This window comes from Pollicipes pollicipes, unplaced genomic scaffold (genome assembly GCF_011947565.3).
Source record: "Pollicipes pollicipes isolate AB1234 unplaced genomic scaffold, Ppol_2.1 Scaffold_4740;HRSCAF=5597_pilon_pilon_pilon, whole genome shotgun sequence".
In the NCBI taxonomy this organism is placed as follows: Eukaryota; Metazoa; Arthropoda; class Thecostraca; order Pollicipedomorpha; family Pollicipedidae; genus Pollicipes; species Pollicipes pollicipes.
In genome coordinates, this window is record NW_023596545.1 from 31,989,199 (window position 1) to 32,007,299 (window position 18,101).

General features: G+C 54.8%; 1 protein-coding gene across 1 annotated transcript; it reads left to right on the plus strand.

Moving 5' to 3' along the window:
* Positions 1 to 441: 441 nt before the first annotated feature.
* LOC119098211 (apoptotic chromatin condensation inducer in the nucleus) lies at positions 442 to 17,290 on the plus strand. Its single transcript, XM_037221138.1, has 17 exons — positions 442 to 594; positions 1,294 to 1,362; positions 5,368 to 5,473; positions 6,001 to 6,090; positions 6,284 to 6,339; positions 6,705 to 6,827; positions 6,996 to 8,339; positions 8,569 to 8,664; positions 9,279 to 9,487; positions 11,100 to 11,183; positions 11,987 to 11,994; positions 13,176 to 13,312; positions 13,761 to 13,832; positions 14,525 to 14,710; positions 15,168 to 15,290; positions 15,325 to 15,399; positions 16,589 to 17,290. The coding sequence occupies exons 1-17, from the start codon at positions 463 to 465 to the stop codon at positions 16,838 to 16,840; spliced, it is 3,162 nt and encodes a 1,053-aa protein (XP_037077033.1). The 5' UTR covers positions 442 to 462; the 3' UTR covers positions 16,841 to 17,290.
* The last annotated feature ends 811 nt before the right edge of the window (positions 17,291 to 18,101 follow it).

The window sequence follows — 18,101 nt, forward strand, 5'->3', positions numbered from 1 at the left end:
CGCGACGTCTTGTAGTTACGCTTCGAAGAGGCGGTTCAAATGCGGTATATCCACGAGCGTCTCACCCCGTTAAAAATAATTTGCGATTTAATCATTCCACAAAACCGACTCCGTAAATATAATACAACCAAAGCCGTATACACGTACAACAGTCCTACGCATAACGTCACGATAACCCCGTATTTGTCGCATACAAAATACACATCGTTAGAGTTGCGAACTGTAAAGACAAACTGGCTTTGGGTGAATGGAATGAATATTAAACGCAAATGTAGTAATATCATGCAAGACAAGTCTCGGTTTGCTATCAAAGTATTTTATTCTTTCATATTTAGACGAAAATTGTGATTTTTTTCAGTTTTCAGAAAATAAGTGGCATTGGTTTCCATGTTTTGTGCGCGTTTTGTGCATCTCTACCCAAAATGGTAAGCGTCCACGGAGCGCGCGTGCTGTGCTGCCGCGATGGACGCGGACCTAGAAATAGACGGGAAGCCACTATCGGCACTGCGTGTGATAGATTTAAAGGATGAGTTAGACAAAAGAAACTTGTCTAAGTCTGGCACAAAGAAAGAATTGTTGGAGCGGCTTCGCGCGGTGAGATATTCGAAAGTTTTGGGATTGGTGGCGTTAGTGGCGCTTTGTACATGCGGACTTTGATGCGAAAATTGAGTAGAAAAGCTGTATTTCTATGTCTCAACATTCTATTTTCACTATTTCCACAACTTAGTGACATCCGATAGCTCCAATGTTAGGTAAACTGAGGTCAGTCCGCGAAAATTTTGAAAGCTACTGTTTGAACTCGGTAGATGTGGGTATCATAAACGTTCCTAATCGTGTGCGGAGTGGTCATGTGGCCATTGCCATCAGAGTGTTCAGAGATTCAAACAGTTTTGTGTTTTTTGGTGCACTAGAAGCACATATGCTTACGTCTTTGATATAAAAGTTGCTGGAAGCTGGACAGTTGGCTGCTGGGCCAGGCTGCTTCAGGTCAAAATTGTAGCATCCATTGTAGCACTATTCAAACTTGTTGTTTGTGTGGCATCTCTTGCAATGGATGTTCTGGGGATTATTTAACTCGGACATTGTACAGGTTTTGTCAAAGACCACTGGTTGTAATGTGCAGCTTGTTTACACCCAAATTGTGATGTCAGTCTCATGTGCTCAAAATGCTTACAGTTTGAATGGTCCCTAGGTCTTCACTTACAACCATAGTTGTGGACATTGTCTTGTCATCATGAAATTGGCTCATGGCCCTAAGACCTTTGAACTGACATAACACATTGTCTTTTGCAGCATGTCCATTTGGAGAAAGAGCGAGAAAGAAGTGCTAGCAGTGAAGAAGACCAGGCACCCAACATCAGTGTAAGTTCATCACAGTAATATGTGCACAAACCCACATCATTGATAAAGTCACTGGAGTTGGAGCAACATCTGGGCTGGAGTAAAATGATCATGTAAATATTGCATGCTTTCTCCTATCTTATCATTATCATTGGCATACTGTCATTGCCTCTTGTTGCCTAGCTGCCCTTAACCATAGAGATTTTATTCACTGTCACCCACAATCTTTGTCACATAAAATGCTTGCCGGATGTGCAGAATCCTTGGTCAGGGTGTACTTTCCTACCTCATGTTACAAAAGAACATCGTACATCAATCGTTGTTTTTAAGGCGGAACATAATTAATTTAAAACAGGTGATCTATACTCTTACCTTGGAACTTAACTAATTATGATATTGAACATCTGACCACAGCAAACACAGCACCTGTGATACCGATGCCATTGCTGTGTGCAGTCACAACATTACTAACATTACTGCACATTAAGCAGCATCAAGAACCATAAAAATGTAGGGGGCCAAGGTAACAAGAATCCATGAAATTTGACCATTGATGCCAAGGGGACAATGGGTTGCAGGGGGGATTGTAGTTGTATAGGATGCTAGCCCCTCCCCAACTTTAGGAAGAAGCTTGGTCAAAATCAGGGAGAACATAGTTTGCAACATTTACTTCGCATGGAAGAGTTCTCTGCTCACCTGCTCCACAAAGTTATGTACAAAACTACACCTGGGATGTCAGGCTGCTTCGTGATCAGGCCTTGGAGTCCAACACAGCAGGGGCAGAGGAATCATTTCCTCAGAGGGTAATCCAGCTGTACAAAGTTAGCATCATTACATCTACTCACCAGCTATGAGTCTGATACCATATTTCTCTCAGTGCACGACACTGAGGTGAATTTATGTCTTGCCTTTATCCTTCCTACCAACCAGTTGCGCTATCAGTGCTCCGCATGACTGAGATAAATTATGCATTGCCTCTATCTATACCACCAACCAGTCGCGCTATCACTGCTCCACACGCAGCTCTTGCAAACAAGGTCAGAAGGCTACATAAATGGTATGCACTAAATAGCAGTCTTCAAAGACTGAGCCACTGTAATTTATTTATTGGTTTGTATATTGTGTTCTTAGGACCTTAATGACATTCTAAAAAGATTTATTGGCAAGACCCCACTCAAAGAAAAGGCAGATCTTAAAAAACAAATAATCATCTAAATACAAAGCCAAAAGGTCTGCTCAACAGAGAACAAGAAACCCTGCTTCAGCTTTATGGTGACATCATGATGCTGTGGCGATGCTCTGTAGATCACAAGGAAAAATTCATGCTTTTTTATTCACTTTAATCATGTATTCCATGCGGATTTCTTGGCAAAGAATATGCCTTTTCTCCAATGCTAATTCCTCCGCAGGAGCCGGAGACTCGCGGAGCGTTGGTTTTCCGCGTGCCCAGGCGAGCGTCTGGGATGGTGTTTGACGCCACCATTTACCTTCTATTCAATGCCAATTTTTGATAGCTTCAAAAGCAGTTTTAATAAGGGTGCCTTTTGAAAAGAATTATAAAATTGTTCATCAATATATAATTAATTCACCCTATATTTATGCTAGTGTGACATCATATACTTAAGTAACAATTTGTAGTGTTACGATGATTTTTACGTATAATCGAGAAACGTTGAAGCGTGACGCTTTGAGTGCGGGCTCGGACCCGGCGTCTGAGGGCGTCGGTGTCGTTGGACGGTAGGTGGGTTTAACGTGTGCTGGTGAGCTGCAGCAGACCTGGACACTGAGTGCATTGCGAGGAAATATTGTGTGAAATGGTAGAGAGATTCGGCTCTAACCCGCGAACAGTGTCCCTCGTTTAATCGTGTGAGAGTGGCTCGCGATGCTGTCGAGGTTTCAGTAACAGCTTGCCTTCATCTGACGTCGCCCACGGAGAACAATTTTTACATCCATTCCAGTGTATATTTGTGGAGAACAAAATGTATTGGGGCTTAAAATACCAAGAAGCACCCAAGTTTCAGACACTGGTGTAATGTGCTGAAAACAATATTACTGGCAGGCTTCATGGTTAAAAGAGTTGTCCCTTCTTCTAATGCTTTTCATTCAAACCTAGGTTAGATTTATTCTGAAGGGTTTGCATAGGTGGCTTTTGGTTTAGTTTAGTTGCTAGGTATAATTGTCAGGTTTGCTATATGTTCCCTGAACCCCCCACCTAACTTGTGCCATCCAGTTCCTGGAGACAGGCCATCCCTGCCTGCAAAACAATGTGCATGCTCTGGGATTTGTACCCGGTGCTGCTGGATTGATGTTTGCAATGCACTTATTGGCCAGTATCATTGGGGTTGAATGATATGAGAACCTGAACCACTTTTTAGGGGATGAAGATATCCAAATATGAGGTCATTAGCTCATAAAATCAACACGGCATGATATTAATGTGCAGTAACTTGCATGAGAGCTGGAAACACTTTTTGGAAGGGAAAGTTATTCAAAAATGAGATCATTAGCTGGCAAATTCTACAAAAAATACGTGCAGTGTTTTTTTGAAGTGTTTTGGCAGTGAATGATCCAGCATTGGTCGGGGGACAGGATCCACATTACACCACCTTTCGCTGGTTTTCATTCCACTGCTCTAGAGCAAATCTAAGGCCTTAGAGACGGGCAGCGTCGGTTAGCAGCGCACCAGTAGCGCTCGTGCACATTGAGTCAGGGACGGTGAGGACGCGAGAGCCCACTTGATCCTGTTTAACGTGGCCTGGTGATCAGGAGTTCAGCGAGATGCCAGTAATGGTCTGAGCGGGTCCTTGGGCACGTTCAGCCGTCGTGGAGATCACCGCCGGGAAATCAGCCGACTGAATGACCAGGCCCATGAGCCACCGGAGAGTGGGCATGTCCGGTACTGGGAACCCAGCAGAAGCGTACAGCTGTCATGAGCCCGCTGTCTTCCCATCCCGGGATGCGCTGTAGCTGCAGTGGCTGACCCTGTCGGAGGCGATGATGAGTGTGTCCGCCCGCAACGTGATGTGACGCTGGGGGTGGTGCTCGAGGGCGGCCGCACCTGCTCGGCTTGGCCCAGAAAGCTGGCGTCTGAGTCGAAAACATCATCAGTCAACTTGCTCACGTATTCATCGCCAGCAGTTGCTTCATTGTCTCGTCACTCTCAAACCCGGTTGAAACCAGGCCCATGGGTGACCACAGAAAATTAAGTATTCCCAAGGTGTTCAGAATGTCGTCAGAATCAGAGGTACGCGGTTCGATTCCCCGCGGTGCCCGCTGTTCCAAACAGAGTGAGAAACAGGCGACGCCATAGCGACGCCTCAACAGCTGACTACGTCGGAAAGCTCCAGTCATGATAAATTTACTTGTAATGTAATTTCCCTGAATAACTGTGAACGAAATTCAATTGGGATCCAAAACGACCATGAATTGTAATGTAGTGAACGTCGCACGCAATTCGTGGAGAGTCCATGTCCATTCGCGGAATGACATCTGGTTCTACTTAAAGTAAAATGACTCCAGCGCCGCTCTGAAGTGTTGACTGGGTTATTTGGGCTCGAAAATAGATTAACTGGGCTTAAATCCAGGTTCAAGGGGTTTACCAGAGCATGCGAGCATGCCTTATAGATATGCTCCGAAGGTGGCATAGTCCCTGCATTATGGCTTTGCTACTTCAGTGTGACTGGTATGTGTCACTTATTTTTTATACCGGGCATGCGCAGCTCTTGTCACGGCAATGCGATCTCAAACGCGGAAAGAATTGGTGTCGCGCTGTGAAATCGTCCGGTAGGAATCCTTCAGGACGTCACATAGAAAAGCACATTCTCGGCGTGCTGCGAATACACCCTTAGTCTGAATGCTGCTACTTATTGTCTCTTGGTGTATTTGCTCATCTGTTCTGTTGAAATAGTTATGCCTATTTAGCTGCTGTACCTCGAAGTAATGCGATGTTACGTTGAAGTGTGTACCTGAAGTTAACGCCGGATATCCTGATGGACAACGTCGGTAACTGCGTCTGTCTCATTCCAGTTGAGGAATGAGGGAGCCTTGGCTGGCAATGACTTCATCAAGCAATACCTAGAGAAGCAGCAGGCGCAGCTCATCCAACAGCGTGAGGCCCGCCGTAAGGTGGAAGGTGGGGCTGTCAGGCTTTTAATCAACCGGGCCGTGCCGCACTTACGACATGCATGCGGACGCACTGGGGACGACCAAGGCTGACGGCTTGCGGGGATGCTTTCGCTTCACATTTGCATGATGTGCATTCGTGTTTCAAGGCGTTGCCGTGGAGTTAGACCGGCGGGGTTCTAGCGAGTTACCACGTGTGGCTGGGGCGTCTTAGATGCATCCCCTGAGCGAGACTTCGTGGGGCGTTGTGTTGTGTTTCGTGGTTGGAAAGCGAACAGAGTATCACATTTTCGGCTTCTTCGCCTGCATGCCACAATGGTCTTCGCCGTTCTAAACCAGGTCATCGGATGCCTGGGCCGTCCTCACTAGGTTCCATGAATTCTACCCACTGAATGGAAGTAGTTGATAAGTGTGATTGGAATGAACTAACAGAAGCTAGACAGGTGATCTAATTGTGGAAGTAATTTTAAGCGTTCTTTACTCATTGCTCGCCATGTCTGGCTGGGTGACGGTATTGACAGTGTGCGTGTCGGCCAGGTGACGGACAGCGCGGGTCCCAGTCGGAGAGCGCCGACAGCCAGGAGGAAGAGGAGGTGGACACGGCCCGCGAGCGGCGCCCCACCAGAGGTGAGCACGCACTGCCGGCTGGCGCGCCGATGCGGGCAGAAGGCTGCAAGGCGGTGTGATGTCTGAAGGTGGCGTTGCCACTATTCGCTTTGCTGGATACAGTTTGTGTGTGCTGTGTGTAAATTTTAATGTCTTAGAGTGGTTTCTGTAAGCAGCTGTGTCAGGTGGATTAAGGATGGGCTTTTTGTTCCAGGAGGATCGTCGGAGCAACGCGACCAAACGTTTAAAAAGCCAGAACCCGAAGAAAAGGTAGGCTGACACGATATTGTCGTATGGGATACCTAATTATCGATAGATAGTCAATGCTATACAATATTTTCTTTGAGGAGCCCTCATTTCATGCTGTTTTATGTTTTGCTTCTACACACAGCTCCCAGGATATGTGCAAACGTGACCTACAAACACCTATTAGTGATGAGGCTTTTAATGTTGTGGCATTAGGCATGTCCCGCTCTAGTGTGCAATGGAGGCTATCGAGCTTTCTCAACGTTGCGCTATGGACGGATTTTGAACACAAGTCTCATGGTCCGAATTGCATCGCAGGTGGTGGTGACGGCGATGTCCCCATGTCTCCCGTCAGGCCTACGCAGCTAACTGTACATCGTGTGCCACAGACGTCGCCGCGCAAGGCCCGGCCTTCGGAGGCGGCCGAGCCGGACGGCGGCGCGTCGCCACCGGCGGCGCCGGCCGGCCGCCGCACGCGCCGCCACACCGCCTCCACAGACACGGACGGCGACGAGCCGGAGCCGCCGCCGCCGCCGCCGCGGCGGAGCCGGCGCGGCCCGCGGCCCTCCACTGACGACAGCGCCGCCGAGCGGCAGGACCCCCAGCCGGAGGAGGAGGCCGGCGGTCGGCCGGCGGCGGCCAGACGGACGCTGGCTGACGGAGGCGACGGTGATGTGCAGGAGAAACCCGCTGCCGGCGAGACGGAGGAACGGGCGGAGAAGGGGAAGGTGGAGGAGGCTGAACGGAAAAGGCGGGAAAGCAAGGAACAGGCAGAACAGATAGAGAGCAAGGAGATGGAAAAGAAGCGGGAAGAACAGAGAAAGGAAGCGGAGCGAAATGAGCGCAAGAGGAACGAGGAGAGGGAAGCAGAGAGAAGGGAGCGTAAAAAAGATGAGGACAGAAAGGAGGCGGAGGAGGAAAAGGAACGGAAGAGAGAGGAGGAAAAGAAAGAGATGGAAAGACGAGAAAAGAAAGAGGCCGGGCGGAGGGAGGATGAAGAGAGGAAAGAGGTGGAAAGGCGTGAACGGAAGGAAGCCGAACGGAAAAGGGAACAGGAAAAAGAAGCGCGAAAAAAGGAAAAGGAAGAGGCTGAGCACAGGCGAGAGGCGGAAAAGAAAGAGGCTGAAAGACGTGAAAGGAAGGAGGCGGAACGAAAGAAAGAGTTATTGAAAGAGGCTGAAAGGAAAGAAAGAAGAGAATATGAGCGGAAAAGAGAAGAAGAAAAGGATGCCGAGAGGAAATCGCGAAAGGAGGCCGAGCGGAAGAAGGAGGAGGAGCGAAAGGAAAGGAAAGAGGAACGTAGGAGAGAGGAAAAGGAGAAAACAGAAGAAAGAAAGGAGTCCGATCGCACTAAAGTGGATGAAAAGGACGTGAGAAGGACTGAGAGGAGGGAAAGGAAACACTCAGGAAAGCGAGATGCAGAGAAGAATGATGAGGCTAAAGAATCAGCTGATGATGGGGGAAAAGCTCGCTCCGGAGAGACGGGAAAAGTCTCCGAAAGCGAGGCAAAAAAGGAGGGGCCCTCCAAGAAAGACGAGGTACCGCAGAAAATTTCGCCCACTACGGTTGGAGGAGATGTGCAACAAGTTAAGGAAAAGAAGTCGATAAACAAGGATGAGTCTGGCGTTACAGAGCCAGAAGTGACGGGAACAGACAGTACATCTGTCACGTCGGACCATGACCAGCCGCCGGAGAAAAGCCTGGGGAGGCGTCGGTCTGACCCCACAGCAGAAGGCTCAGGCCCAGCGAAGCCCCCCGGCAAGGGAGACGAGGAGTCGCAGAAGAACAAGGAGTCTCAGAGGGACAAGGAGTCCCAGAAGGATAAGAAGTCTCTGAGCGATAAGGCTGAGGATGAACCCACAAAGGACAAGGAGTCCCAGAAGGACGAGGAGTCCCAGAAGGACGAGGAGTCCCAGAAGGACGAGGAGTCCCAGAAGGACGAGGAGTCCCAGAAGAGCAAGGCCGCTCACAAAGATCCCGAGAAGGAGAAGGAGTCTCAGAGGGAGCCACAGAAGGCGGCCGACGCCGGCGACGAGCGCAGGCGGTCGCGCGCCGACTCTGCCGAGCGGGCAGCGCCGGCGCCACCGGCGAGACTCGGAGGAGCGGCGTCGGCGCCGCTCGCGCGACAGCGGCGAGCGCGACTCGGCCGAGCGCGGCGGCCGCCACGAGCGGCGCCGACGCCGCTCGCGCGACGACGAGCGCGACCAGCGGCGCCGCCGCTCGGGCGACGAGGAGCGGCGCCGGCCGCACCGGCGCTCCGAGCCCCAGCGGCCGCGCGCGGGCCGTGACGAGCCCCGCGACGATGAGTGGCGCGAGAACGCCGACTTCTGGCGCGTCAAGCCGGCCGAGGTGGGTCGGGCGGGTCCGCTGGCGGGGGGTTTGTGCGATTTGTGGCCGCGGGTTGTGGGCTGTTAGCTGCAAACAATTCGCAAGGCATTCTGAGGTGGTATTTTGCCTTTGTGTAATTGGATCTGGCCCACTGAAACGGCATTTGTGAGTAATATCGTGATTTGTGGCGTCCCCGAAAGTCAGGTTGTCTTATTTGGCATTGTTTATCTGATCATTAGTGATGTAATGTTTCTTCAAGTTTGATGTTAGACCTCCATATCCAGGTTTCTCTTTGGTATGGAGGTCTGACATCGAAGTGGTGAAGGAAACTACTATTTTGTAAGGCAAGTGTCTATTGTGCTTGCTGTGAACCATGGGCGTTTCTGGCAATGCATAATGCCCGTTGCCCCAGTTGAGCGGCGTTTTAAAGCATGCGCGCCCACTTCGCTCACCCCTCACTGGCCTTCAGCAAGTACGGCTGCCATGCCAACACCCGGAGGACGCGCCCCCTCAGCTTGGAGTCGAGGCCCCTCTCTTCCATTCCCCTCCCTCACCACCGTAGTTGGATGGAGCCGGTGTCGACCGCTGTGTTGGCCCGTTTGCCACTGACGTCAGTTAATTTGTTTCTTCTTCAGGGCGAACGAGACCCCACCTCCAAGAAATCGGCGGACAAGCGTGACGCCAAAGACGAGGAAGATACTAAGTCCGACACCAAACGCACGAAAGATTCCGACGAGGGGCCAGTCAAAACAAGCCGGACAGAGCTTGACGAAGTACAACCTTTGAAGAAAGAGGAACGGCGCAAGATAAAACTGAAACGCAACACAAGTGCCGGAGAAAAACGGTGAGCTCCTTCGATCGCTGATTAATCAGTGACTTGGCGGTTCTTGAACACACGCTTGGGTGGGGGGGGGGGGGGGAGGTCAAATTGACCCCCCCCCCCCGAGGTTTTCCCGGAATGGTTTCCGAACGGCGCGACGTAGCCGCGTCAAATTTTGTATAGCTGTAGACAATTGAATAGCGGACTGCGGTGCGCGCCCTTCCTGCCAGGGTGAGAGGCAGGCGACGCCACATAGCCTCAGCAGCTGATTTTGTAAAGCCCCAATGGCACACAGTTGACTAGCGGATCATCTGACATCAAAAATTTATATATACCTTGTAGGGTCACTGACCTATGGCAGGTCAAAGCAGGCCATGGTTTCAGCAAAGGCACGTTCTAGGGAGTCGTTCAATCCTATCAAACAGCAGAGTGTTAGATGAAGCGATGCATCTCTGAGATACTTTCTTAGGCAACACAACAATTGCATAAAAAAACATTAACTTAGGTCAGGTATGAAGGTCAGACCGAGGTTAAAACCAACTTGTTTTATTACTCTTGGGCTTGCTGTATGGGTTGGCTTCTGGTGCTTATTTCGAATACATTGATAGCAGGAGCCGCATTATACACCTTCCATAGACTTCTTACAGGTGAGAATAGGTCACTGCCTAAAATGACCTAGGTCAGCATTTGTTTTTTAGGAGCATACTGCCTAGCATTATCTTTGTTGCTTATCTAAATGCACAACTCAAAACAGTCGTAGATCGTTTTGGCCATCATGACCTTTAAAAGGTAAAACAAGGTCACTGACCTTAACCGAACGTGTGACATTTTGATTAGAACAGTTGCCTAGGTTTTTGGGGGCCCTTTGAAGACCAATCTGGAATTTGACCTTGGTTAACCCTATCTGACCCGAAAGTCATGACCTAGGAACTTCAAACTTTGACCTAAGTGAGTTCACGTACAGTTCAACACACCCTGTGAATTTTGTCTCTAGCTCTTTTAGTTCCCGAGATCCAGGGGGGAGGGGTCAAATTGACCCCCTCCACCCGAGCGAAGGGTATCCAACCGGCCACCCGGGCGCGTGTTAAAAGGTCAAACAATGTCATTGACCTTGACGGAGCGTGTGACATCTTTCTTAAAACAGTTGCATGGGTTCTATGGGCCGTTTGGAGACCAATCTGGGATTTGGTATAATTTGACCTTGTTTGACCCGAAGGTCATGGCCTAGAAACCTCAAACTATGACCTAAGTGAGTTCCTGTACAGGTCAACACGCTCTGTGAATTTAGTGTCTCTAGCTCTCTTAGTTCCTGAGATCTCAGTGGGGGTCAAATTGACCCCTCATCCTCACCCGAGCGAATAGTATCCAACCGGCCACCCGCGCGCGTGTTAACCTTAGTTTTAACGAAACTTCAAACAGCCAGGTCCTTGCATTCGCCGCGGATCGCTACGTTCAGACAGACCCTGATTAGAGTGGCATTTCCGCTCTGCTATCATGGCCTGACCGCGGGGACTCCACCAGCTGCGGACGCGACGTGAACACGCATGTAACGCGCTTATCCCACGCACACGTGCTGATATTGGTGAGCGGGCCGACGGGCTGCGACCGTGACCCACGCCATGCCGTCCTGTTCCAGGCCGGAGCCCACCGAGGCGGCGCCGGAGCCGGCTGGGGACGCTGCGACGGAGCGGCGCTCACCCAAGAAGGCCGGCCGCGCCAGGTACGGCGTCGCGCGCGCCATCCCCCCCGCGCGGAGCGTGGCGCCCGGCACCAAGAGCGGTCACCGTCACCGCGCTCCGCGTCGGCCTGTGCCGCCTCATCACTGAGCTGACACAAAGCTAGCCATCTGACTGGAATAGTATTTTTGAATTTGGCACTTTAAGACCGTGACGGCGGCGACATGTTTCGTTGGTCGGCGTAGCTTGCTGCTCCTCTGGGTGCATTTAGCAGCTTTGACTTTATTGTATTTTTGAGGTATTGGTGTGCCCGCCATTAGGACCCCAGGTGCTCCCTACCTGTGATTGCAGCCCATAGTGTTGACTTACAAGGATGTCAGACTGCTTACTGCAGTTTGCGCTCATGGTAACGTATTCATGTTGTGTCCGCTGTACGCACGTAACTTTACAAGAGCCCTGGTGGATGCCGACGGAGGTCGGAATCAGTCGTTTTCCGTTGTGTTCGCCCAGAGCGGGTGTATTGGTCTGGGTGGGCCTTACAACAAATTATTGGCATCAGCGTCGTGCTCGCCCAGCCCGAGTGGTGGCGCGTGCCGCGGCCCCGCTCTGGTCGTGCTGACCGGCCTGGGGCGCCGCCAGGTCGACCTCCAGCGACGGCGAGGCGGCTCCGGCGGGCCGACGCCGCCGCTCGCCCGTGCAGGCGCCGCCGGCCGCCGCGCCGCGCAGTCCCGAGGCAGCCGAGCCGGCAGCAGATCCGGAGTCGGAGCGGGAGCCCGAGCGGGAGCCGGAGCCGGCCGCCAGCAGTGCGCCGCCGGCCCGCTGCCGACCCGCCTGCGCCCGCCTTCAGACGGCTCGGTGAGACTGCTTGGATGAGGCGCACGACGGTCGGCTCACCTGTAGCCTCCCTTAAAAAGACATTTAATGGTACATTTGCGGGATAATTTTCGAGTTCTCTGTTTTTGTAGAATTTGTTCCACGAAGGGAAATGTGAGAATGACAACTGCAAATCACAAATTTACCAACCTACATGCAAATTTTAAAAATCGCCGGAGGAACTTCTACGAACAACATTGTTATGTTGTGAACGGCCTGCTCCCACTCCTGTGCCCCACCCCGGCGCCGCCTGTGCAGGAAAAGTAAGAAGTCTCCGTAGAGCTCAGTCCACGGGGCCCTTTCATCAACGTGTCCGTTAGCACAACTGGATAAAAGGGAACTAGGGCAAAAACCAAAAATTCGGACCCAGCTCGAAACCTGGGGAATTTTTTCCCTCGGGGCTTTCACCAAACTGGGCGTCTCCGTCCCTCTCCCCTCCCTCATTCCCCCAAGATTACCAAAATTCCGGATGAGTATGGCTTTGTTTGTCTGGCTTTCTGATTCCACACCGAGTTTTTTTTTTGATGACATGACATTTGTCGGCTTAAGAGGAAAGAACAGTTTTGCCCGTCAGTTTTGACAAAATGCAAATATATCATCGTCATCGCAAACATCCAGTTTGTAAAATGCACGGCGCGGAGCCAGGCGCGTTGTTTGCTAGGCCAGGGCTCCAGCGACGTCAAGCCAACGTTGGGCGAATGGGACGCCCGAAAGTGGGACGGTCACGCCTCTTATGTACCTTGGAAGCATCGCTGATTGCCGGCAACAAATTGCGCGGCGCCGAGTGTTACAACTGCGACTTTACAACGTGTGTGGCGTTCCTGGAACAGTTTAAGTTGTGCTTTGCAAGCTCAAATGACAACTTACAAACGCAAACGGTTTGTAACAAATCTTTGGAAGAAATGCCTCTGGCGTTGTGCTTTTCGCTGCGTCGTCACAGACACAATCACAAAGCGACGTAAGTTCTAACTTTTCGTAAATTCGATCCGCGGACGTGCTAGGCGCCAGCTGTCGTGGATGAACAAGACTTTCCTGGTCTTTTATTAAGTGTGGCGTAGTACCGAGACATTGGTGTGGCTTCGTCGCGAGCTTGAGCGTGGACGGAAGTGACCCGCACCGCGCGGGCGGCCGGCCTCTAGCCTGACGCGACCTGGCGCCGGCAGTGTCGCTGAGGCGGGACCGCAAGCGGCGCGAGGACAAGGAGAATGACGCCGGCCCCGGCGAGAAGCGGCGCCGTCGCTGGGGCACGCAGCTCTCCGACGAGAAGAAGGTGGTCAGCATCTCGACCGACTCGCTCAAGGTGAGGCGCCGCGCCCCCTGTCCCCCGGCGCGATTCGGGAGATCTGGTGCCGCTTGCGGCGCTGCCTTGTTGGCAAAGCTTCGGTCCGGCGCTGCTTCCGCCGGCTGTCGTCTGTGTGGTGCTGGATGAAGCGCGGCGATTGGAGTTTTCTGTCGTGGCTTTGCAGGCTTTTGCTGTCGTGACGTTCAATTGTCGGACGGAAAACTCCATCCAAGGGGCTCAGAAGTTCGGATTGTGTGCGTTGGACAATTTTGGACATTCATCAATACCACCAGATCCGTTCGGATTTTGTGATATTGATGAATGCAAATGTTCGACAGTAGTAAGTTGTCCAATTGTGGTGGAACACGTTAGCGAAGAGGGCTGGTTGGCGAGCCGCCAATATGTAACTGGTTTGTGGAGGCCCCACGCGCACTGACGGCCTGTGCGCCGCCCCCCGCCTCGTCAGGACCTGGTGCCGGACGTGAAGCCGCTGCCTGCGGACGACGTACGGCTGGAGCCGGACTCGTCGGAGGGCGAGGTGGACTCTGAGCCGGCGCCGGGGGCCGAGCGGGGCAGTCCGTCGCCGGCCGATGCCGCCGGCGCCGGCAGTCCGGCGGCGCCCGCCGAGAACGGCCGGCCGGTCACGCCGCCGCCGCAGGAGGAGGGCCCCGGCGCCGCCGCCCCTTATCAAGCGCACCGTCAACGCAGGTGAGGCGGCGCGGCGGTCCGGTGCCGGCCCGCCGGTCCGGCGATGTGGTCCAGGGCCCGGGCGTCACAGGGCCCGGGCCCGGGACGGTCACAGGGGTGGGGGCCGCCTCCGAACGCCCCCGAGCCCTCCATCTGGCAGTCAGCCACTATGCTGGGCTGGAAGACATTGCCGACGTGTGTGCTCAGGTCCAAATTGTCCCGTCGTCGTCATATTCGGCGTGTTGGAAACGCTCGTCTTTGTGGCCCGTCGGGCGATCCTGCGCTACGACGTTTGATTTGCTCCGTGTTCTCCACGCCACTTGTTGTCGTCTGCCCATGCCCGCACATGTGCTCTCGAGCTGCGTATTGATGTGGCGCTCAGCCCTCCGGTATCCACGCGTCGTGATGTTTGCGTGTGTTGGTGGGTGTGGCGTGAAGTCCCTCGGCGACCACCGGTCCGTCCCGCGGTCGGCGCCGGAGCCGACAGACCACCGCTGTGCTGTCTCCGCCAGGATGTGCGCGGCGGTGGAGGCGGCCGCGCGGAGCCGGCGCGGCGGGCCGCGCATGGAGCGCCAGCCGTCGCCGGCCCGGCACAAGGCCTCCAGCGTCGTCCTCATCCGAAACCTGGTGCGGCCCTTCACCGTCAATCAGCTCAAGGAGCTGCTGGCCAGGACAGGCAAGATCACAGACTTCTGGATCGACAACATCAAGTCCAAGTGCTATTGCCAGGTGGGTGGGAGACGTGGGAGGTCTGGAACAGGGCTTTTGTGGTCCTTTTTAGCCAGTGTGATGTGGTTAAATACAGGCTTGTCCGTGCTTGTGGAATGGTGTCGGAACGTATAGGGCGTGGAAGGCTGTGGTCTCATGCGATAGGAAATACCGCGGACTTCCCACGGTGTGGGAGCTTGCGTTTATCGTTGTTCCACACCCAGTCATCGGCGGGTTGCTACTTGGCACAACAGGAGTGAATTTAATTGGAGAGACCAGCGCGTCAATACACACGGGGACTAGTCCTGGTAGAATTCAGGCTCCCTTTGATTACCGATTCACGATGTAGGCCATAGGTCTCACGAGCGCGGTGGCTCGAGTTTGGAGGCCGCTGAGCCCGGCGACTCGGGTTTGGAGACTGCTGAGCCAGGCGGTTCGAGTTTGGAGACCGCTGAGCCCGGCGCGCCCCCGCCCGCAGTACGAGACGGAGGCACAGTCGGTGGAGACCCGGACGGCGCTGCACGGCGTGCGCTGGCCGCCGTCCAACCCCAAGAAGCTGCTCGTCGACTACTCTACCGCCGACGAGTTGGACTTCCACAAGGCGCTAAACCGAGCAGATCCCGCGCAAGACCGAGCCGCTCAAGGTCTACCCGTACTTCGCCACGCGCCAGCAGGAGGAGCAGCGCGCTGAGACGGCGCGCGAGAAGCGGGTTAGTGGCCGGGCCAGCGGCGCAAGCGAGGCGCTCGGTCGGCGGGGGCAGTCTCGGGCGTGGCGTGTGGGTCTCGGGGCGTCGGCAGACGACTCCCAGCAGGCTCAGTGGTGGTAACTATGGTTCGTCGGTATGAGCTGTTGGACGTGGGCGGGCCGGCTGACTGGGAATCTCGCCGTTTTGTAAGTCAGCCCATACATGCTTTCTACTGTGACCGAGTTGTTTTGCGTTAACCATTTTCATTCCATGCAAGGCCCAAACCGAACCGAAGTAGTTAGTTTTTACGTCTAATTTTTCGTATGACATTTTACCTCGTGACGCCCGGTAGTTACGCTGCTCCTGGCCGCTAGTCATGTCAGCTGCAGATTGCTTATCTGCGCACCGCATGATACATGTTTTGCGTCAAGTCCCTCCCATACCGTACTTCACTCCGGTCCCCGCCATAGGTCCCCTCCCCAGGTCTGCTTCACGCAAGCGGTCAGGTCGACGGATGGAAGTGCAGGGCTAGTCTGTTGTCCGTAGTCCGCGCATCGCCTCGTCTCACCGCCCCGCGACGGAGCGGGGGGGGGGGGGGGGGGCGTCAGCGCGGCCGCGCGGTTTTGACTGGCGTCTGGCGCTCTGGCCCGGCAGCGGGAGGTGGTGCGGGAGTGGGACCGCGTCAAGATCGGCGAGACCAGTCCCGGCGAGAAGGAGCGCGAGCGCGAGCAGCGGCGCCGCGAGCGCGAGGAGGAGGCCGAGCGGAAGAGGAGGCGGAGCAGAAGCGCCGACAAGGAGAAGGAAGAGAAAAAGGGTGGGTTGGTGACGGTGCTCGCCGCAGTTGGTCATGCGCGGGCGTCCGGTGTAGTGGAGTTGTCACTCACATCCACACGAGGAGCCGCCAAATCGACGTATGAACAGACACGTTAGCGTTGCACGATGTATTGATGGACAAGTTTGGAAGGTGGACAGTCTTTGTGGGGGAGGGGGACATTAGTGTGGTGACCGGCGAACAATGGAGTTGTGGTCCAATGTATCGAAATGTGCCCAGTTACGCCACATGTTGCATTGACTCAGGTCCGGTTGACACTTTCTTTCAACGGCTCTAGGACGCGACAACGGTTGGGACATGCTGAGGCGTGGAGGCCCTCAGCAGTGTCATATGCAACGACGTGGCTCGGTTCCTAACTGCTGATCTCTCCGGCTCCCACAGAGAAGCGGCAAGAAGGAGGAGGCGCCGGCCAAGCTGCTGGACGACCTGTTCCGCAAGACCAAGGCGACGCCGTGCATCTACTGGCTGCCGCTGACGGCCGAGCAGATTGCCGACAAGGAGCGCCAGCGCCGGCTGCGCATGGCCGAACGCCAGAAGCGGCTGGACGCCATCCAGGCGGCGTCGGCGGCGTCGGCTCCGCGCCGCAGCCGCAGCCGCAGCCGGTCCGGCTCGCGCGAGCGGCGCCGCCGCTAGCCGCAGGCCGGGCGGGTCTGCCGTGGACCGTCTGAGCACGCGGCCCAGGATCGACCGGCGCGACGCCCGATAGGAGGCCCCAGCACACCAGTCGCCGCCCACCGCACTGTAATTCCTGGTTCATTTTATTAGTCTAGCCTCCGCGCCTGAGCACGTGCGCGCGTGAGTGTGTGCGTGTGTGTGTTCAGACGATCGTTCCCGAGCAGGTGAGTACGTCTTAGTTTGACGCCGTTCGCCCGCCGGCCGCCGGGCGGCCGGCTCGGCGGGCGCCTGACCGTGAACCATTTTCAGGGCCGGACGGCGGCGCGATGCAGGTGAGTCTCCGCTGAATGACCGCTGATGTCCCGTTCTCCGCCAGTAGGTGGCGGCCTAGCGGGGTGAGAGCGGCCCGGGCGAGAGCGGCCAGTGCGCGCGCGTGACATGTTGTGGCCGGCGGGCGGTTGTGGCGACGCGCGGGAGCGAGAGGACAGGGGCGCGGCCGGCCGCGGATGGCCACGGCGGCCCGGCCGCGCCTGGCCGGGCCGCCGCCGGTGGCCGGCCGGCCGCGCCGGACACGACGCCTGCGGGCGCGAGCAGCGCAGAGTGACCGCCGCGAGGCCGGAGCCGGAGCCCGACGGCGGCGCCTCGCCTCTGCCGCGGCGCCGTCGACGTCCAGCCGCCAAGGACGGCGGCGTCGCGCCCTCCTTCGAAGCGGTGCTGCACCGCGGCCTCCCCGGACGGGGACGCCGCATCCAGCAAGACTCGCCAGCACCAATCGTCCCGTGGTCGATCTATTTACATGGAAATAAACGTCATAGTTCAACGACAATACATTGTCCGTACACGGTTCGCGGGTGAGGCTCCAGAAAACCTATAAATGGGGTGGATTCACACGTCAGTGGTGGGTTCACAGAGGGTTTGCCTGTGCATCGCGCAGTCGGACCAGGCCCCGGTCACTATTGGATAGTTGTTGCGGCAGTGGTGCACACTGCTCGCTCCCGCACCCCGCTGTCTGATGCATTCGCGTCCGCTGCATTGCTGTCCGAGGGACGTCGGCTAACTAGGAATCACCTGAAAAGGAGAGCCACAAGTCAGCGGCCATGGGGAGCGGGGGCGTCGCTGTTGGAACGAGGCTCACGTGTGTTGCCGTTGGGATTAAATGACACTGGCTGGCTTTTGGTGGGGAATTGCGGCCTTTGGGTCCACATCTGAGAGACTTTGTTGATTACAGTTCACGGGCGCACCGACTGCGGTGGTCATTTGCTTCCGGGTACACGAGACT